Here is a 2,491-nt window from a genome sequence, read left to right as displayed (position 1 = left end):
GGCCTATCAAGGATTTGCCAGTGGTGATCCTGATCATGATGCATGGGCTGTTCGTTATTTTGTTAAGCGCGGCTTTGAACTTTTCTGCGCCCAATCATTTGCCAAGAATTTTGGTTTGTATTGTGAACGTGTTGGTAATTTGACAGTTGTCTCCAATACCACCGAGCACAAATCTGCCGTACAATCACAATTTACTCTATTGATTCGTGGCATGTATTCAAATCCACCAGCATTTGGTAGTCGTATTGTGTCGACGGTATTGAATAATGCTGATTTGAGACAAGAATGGTAAGTGGGGGGTTGTCGTTTGAGGATGATGACATTTATTATAACCATATCTATCATAAGAAGTATTTTGTTAAATTTAGTTTAAATCGGCTAAATATTGGAAATATTGTACCAAGTTTAGTTAAGAGAGTTGAGGACTAAGTTCACTATTTTTTCCTTTAAAAATTGTTAGATTTTACCAGTTTGATTTCATTTGTATTTAAATACTACGAATGGTTGATTCGGCTATGACGGAAATAGAATTCATCAGATCGGCTATATTTACTTCGGACATTCTAGCCACTTTTTGCGCCATCGAAAATCCGTTCAGATTTAGATATAGCTCCCATATATTGTTTCGTCCTATTTTAGGTAAATGGTGCGCCAAACTCCCAATATTAGTCCGATTGGGACAAAATTTTGCACAGGGTACTGAATTAGGTCTAGATTGATATATGTCAAGTTTTGTTGAAATCGGTTCCCATATATAGCTTCGTCCGATTTTATGTAAATGGGGCACCATACTGCCAATATTAGTCCGATTGAGACAAAATTTTGCACAGAGTACTGAATTAGGTCCAGACTGATGTTTGGACCTAAAATCGGTTCAGATTTAGATATAGCTCTCATATATAGTTTCGTCCGATTTTTTGTGAATGATGCACCAAACTCCCAATATTTTTCCGATTGAGACAAAATTTTGCACAGAGTATTGAATTAGGTCCAGATCGATGTCTTCGAAGTTTTGTTAAAATCGGTTCAGATTTAGATATAGCTCTCATATATAGTTTCGTCCGATTTTTTTTTTTGTGAATGGTACACCAAACTCCCAATATTTTTCCGATTGAGACAAAATTTTGCACAGAGTACTCAATTAGGCCCATACTGATATCAGCGAAGTTTTGTTAAAATCGGTTCAGATTTAGATATAGCTCCCATATATAGTTTCCCCCGATTTTTTGTGAATGTGATTGACCAAAATTTTGCATAGCGAATACAATTCAGCGCACCGAAGGCTTTTCACTATTCGCAACATGTGGATGCGTCCGATAATGGTGTTTTGGATTCTGATTTTATGGATAATTTCTCTATCAAAAATTATCCATTTAAGGTTCGCTGTAGGCCTTTATACCTTTATATGGTATTCCCCACTATTTGATATTTTGGGCATGTTTTTTAAAGTTAATTGGCTTTAATTTTTGTATTTTGGGTTCTAGTTGGTTAGAAGTACCCACTATATAACAGTACCTACCAAATTTCAGTATTTTGGGCAGATTTTTCAAATCTTCTTATTAACAACTATCAATATATTTTTCAACCGTCAGGGTCCTAGCCCAACCAGACTGTCTTTAGTTAGGTATTTCGTTTTCTCCTGGAAGCCCCTACAGATTTTAGATATTTTGAATGGTGGGGGAACCTAACAACGTTTTTATTTGTTTTGATTAGAATTTGCATAAGGGGGTTAACGTTTAACTAAGTTTTACTCCTTTTTGAGTTTGAATAACCCTCCCACACAATACCTCATTTCATTTCTCTCTTGTTTTGTTTTTTTAGGATGGAATGCATTAAAACAATGTCCAGTAGAATTATTAAAATGCGACAAGCTCTGAGATCTCGTCTGGAAGAATTAAAGACTCCTGGTACATGGAATCATATTACTCAACAAATTGGCATGTTCTCCTACACCGGTTTAAATGGTATGCGTGTGTTTATATTTAATTGTCATTTACAGATTTAAGAAATTATCTCTTTTTGTTTTTGCAGAAAAACAAGTACGCATCTTGATCGATGAATATCACATCTATTTATTGAAAACTGGACGTATCAATATGTGTGGTTTGAACGAGAACAATGTAAATTATGTGGCCGAAGCTATTAATGCTGCAGTTACTCGTGTCGGCAGTCAATTGTAAAACTAGCAGCTGTAATTGTTACATTAATATTTTCTAATAAGTTATTTAAAAACAACAATAAAACAGAAGAGATGTGCTAATTTTTCCAAGAGGTGAAATTGGAAAATATAAACTAAACTAAACGCCCAAATGGGATTTCTTAAATGGTTTCAGTTAAACGAAATGCAACAGTTTAGGGAATTCAAACCTGTGCGATATTGATAGAAAACTTTGTCGTTTCGTTATTACACAATAAAATAACCCAATTTATAATTAGAAAATTGTCCCAAACAACAACAACAACTGAATTTACAAACAACAAATCAAAGCCA

General features: G+C 34.6%; 1 protein-coding gene across 1 annotated transcript; it reads left to right on the top strand.

Annotated features, from left to right (window-relative positions):
* Positions 1-4: 4 nt before the first annotated feature.
* On the top strand, positions 5-2,226 carry LOC133337062 (aspartate aminotransferase, cytoplasmic-like; the record flags this gene model as incomplete). Its single annotated transcript, XM_061545328.1, has 3 exons — positions 5-288; positions 1,822-1,964; positions 2,032-2,226. Coding segments are annotated over 3 exons (576 nt in total), but the record flags the coding sequence as incomplete, so codon positions are not given.
* Positions 2,227-2,491: the final 265 nt, after the last annotated feature.

The sequence above is a fragment of the Musca vetustissima genome, unplaced genomic scaffold (assembly GCF_032173495.1).
Source record: "Musca vetustissima isolate MV318-11 ecotype Yass unplaced genomic scaffold, APGP_CSIRO_Mvet_v1 utg16719, whole genome shotgun sequence".
In the NCBI taxonomy this organism is placed as follows: domain Eukaryota; kingdom Metazoa; phylum Arthropoda; class Insecta; order Diptera; family Muscidae; genus Musca; species Musca vetustissima.
This window is presented reverse-complemented; position numbering and strand designations above follow the sequence as displayed.